The following is a 2903-nucleotide window of genomic DNA, read 5'->3' as shown; positions in this document are numbered from 1 at the left end:
AATGAACCTAAGCCCAAATGCCTGTGATTGAAGCCTACTCGCCATAGATGCCCATTTTGTTTTTCTAGAGATAATATAACATGTGTGCATGCAGTTTTCCAAGTAGAAGCCCAATCAAGTGAAGGTGCAGGCCTTTAAAGTTCCAGCTCAAGTCAACCAAGCTCATCGCTAAATTCATTTGCCAAACTCATTTCTTGTAGCCATGGTTGAAGAGAATACATCGAATGAGCCCATGACCAACTTCCATGAATTGTTCAATACTTTTGTGGCAAGCCAAGCCAAACTTCATGAAGAGTTCAACACTTTGAGTCAAAAGCTGAAAGGAAAAGATACTACCACTTTCCAAAATGATGAAGTTCAAGGCCCACAATTGACTGAAAGTGAGAAAAAGTTGAAGGAGTGCTTGGATCAAATGGAACAACTATTTCAAAAGTTTTGGTGGAAAGAAGATGCCATGAACTTCCATTCTCTTTCTCTCTTCCCACAAGTAAGAGCTCCACCCAAATTCAAGATGCCAAGCTTGGACAAGTTTGATGGAACAGGCCTCCCCAAAGCCCATTTGAAGATGTATACAAGGGCACTCCAACCCTTGGGAGCTACTAAAGAACTTTTGGCCCAAATGTTCCAAAACACACTTACTGGGGCTGCTCTTTGTTGGTTTTTGAATCTTGAAGACTCTCGAATCCCTACTTGGGAGGACATTTCCAATGAGTTCTACAAGCCATACAAATACAATATAGAAGTAGACATTACTAGGCATGATTTGGAGACCACCAAGCAAAAGCCCAAGGAATCTTTCTCAACCTTTATCACAAGATGGAGGTCAAAGGCAGCCCAAATGACAAATAGGCCCAATGAAGAAGAGCAAATCCAAATGGTTGTGAAGAATTTGTTGCCCATATACCATAAGCATCTCTTTGCCCAATATTTTCCCAACTTTAAAGCCTTGATCATAGCTGGTACTCAAGTGGAAGATGTTGTCAATAATGGCATATTAAAGAATGAGGAAAGCTACTCTTCCAAGAAAGCAGTGACCCACACCACCAATGGGGAAGTGGTTAATGTTGTGAATTTCCAAGCATCTTCAACTATCAATCCTAAGCCTTGAAGGAAGTTCGATGAATTAAACATGACCTTGAGTGAGGCCTTGGAGAAACTACAAGCTAAGGGGTTGTTGAAACCATTGGATCCTAAGCCCATACCACATCCTATGCCTAGAAGCTATAATCCTAATGCTCACTACAAATATGATCAAGGGGTAGGCCACATGACAGATAAGTGTTTTCACCTGAGGCATGACATTCAAGATCTTATCGACTGACAAGTCATTATTCCACCTTCATTAGTGGATCCATATGAATTTGTCTAAATTCAACTCCACAAGTTTTTGATAGTCATAGTTTTTGTTTTTAATGTGGTTGGTTATTTAGAGTTTGTTTATCGTTTTCCTAATCAATAAAGTCCATGCTATGCTTGTTGCATTTTTTTTTTCTATATGCTTGTTTGTTGCATTTTGTTATTGAATGAATATACCAAAATAAATAAATAAAACAAGATTGCCAAATCTTTCCAAAAAAAGAGAAAAAATTTCAAATGTCTTCAGACTAGGGGCATTAGGCCCTTGAGTCATTTTCAAAAAGAAAAAAAAAATTCTTTGAACTAGGGGAATTGAACTTCCTAGTGACTTTTTCTTAAAGGCCCAATTTTTTCTTTCAAGGATTTCAAGATTTAAAAAGAAAAAGAAAAAGAAAAAAAAAGTCTCATAAAAAAAGTCTCATTTTCAAAATGGTACATGAGGATCCCTTGAACAAAACATTTTCTAAATCTTGATGTTTAAAGGCTTGAGCAATCAACTTGTACCAAGGAATGATTAATTTCATTTGATCCATGTAAAGACTTTTGCTACTTGACTTAGAATATAAGAAGAAATGGTCTTAAAAGGAAATCAAAAAGAATCCATCCATCAGAAAATTCAAAAAGCTCATGCATTCATTCCAAATTTCTAAAAACTTTTGTGTCTCCAATAGAGCATTCATACTTTTTCTTTTAAGAGGAATTTATCAAAAGAGCTCAAGTCACTGTGCCTACAAGCAAGCATTACTAGGGATAGGAGGCCATCTTTGGTTAAACCAAACTATTTCCTATTACCTAGAATGTTCATCATCCATTGCTAGCCCATTTGAGCCTTCAAACATTTAGCCTTTTTTTTGCATGAATCCACTAAAATCTAAACTTGGGGTGGGAAAAATTCAAAGTATGCATACTTAAATCTCATGTTGAGGAGGAGTCAACCTTGCAACTTTAAAGCTAATTGATAAATCTCTCCTAGCAGACATGAAAGACAAGTAGAGAATTCATTAAGCTAAAGATAAGAGATCATCAAAGAAAAATGATCTTTCACTAAATCAAGGAAAGAGAAATGAAATTCAATCAATGTGAGATAAAACAAAATGTGCATCAAGTTTGAAGAACCTAAAATTCATCATGCCAAGAAGAGTTGAAGGTTCATCCAAAAGAAAGTTCATCAAAAAAGGAAAAAATTCATCAAGCACAGAAAGGTGCGAGTGCATCGAGGCAAGAAAGAAGTCTAGAGAGTGCATTAAGGCAAGAAAGAAGTCTATAGAGTGCATCAAAATGACCAAAAATCATTAATCTGAGAAAAACAAGGAGGTCAAAATGTCCCCAAAAGTTCATTCAATCAAGAGGTGAAAGACAAACAAAAAAAAAACAAAAAAAAAAAGGGAATGAAAAAAAGAAGAAGCCCGCTAGGCTGAAAACCCAAAAGTTCAGTCTAGGCAAAAGTTAGGGCCAAAGAAAAGAAGGAGAAGAAAAGAAAAAATCTACCAAGTTGGAAATTTGAGGATGCAACCTAAAAAGAGAAGAATTTTACAAGATGAAAGTCT

The 2903-nt window shown here is 36.2% G+C and overlaps 1 protein-coding gene across 1 annotated transcript; it reads left to right on the top strand.

Annotated features, from left to right (window-relative positions):
- Positions 1-202: 202 nt before the first annotated feature.
- Positions 203-1108, top strand: LOC126719570 (uncharacterized). Its single transcript, XM_050422102.1, has one exon. It carries the CDS (start codon positions 203-205, stop codon positions 1106-1108), a length of 906 nt encoding a protein of 301 aa, XP_050278059.1.
- The last annotated feature ends 1795 nt before the right edge of the window (positions 1109-2903 follow it).

Source organism: Quercus robur, chromosome 3 (genome assembly GCF_932294415.1).
Source record: "Quercus robur chromosome 3, dhQueRobu3.1, whole genome shotgun sequence".
NCBI classification, from domain to species: Eukaryota; Viridiplantae; Streptophyta; class Magnoliopsida; order Fagales; family Fagaceae; genus Quercus; species Quercus robur.
This window is presented reverse-complemented; position numbering and strand designations above follow the sequence as displayed.

Bases quoted from the DNA above. Each gene is read 5' to 3' on its own strand.
- LOC126719570 (XM_050422102.1), top strand. From the start codon at position 203: ATGGTTGAAGAGAATACATCGAATGAGCCCATGACCAACTTCCATGAA.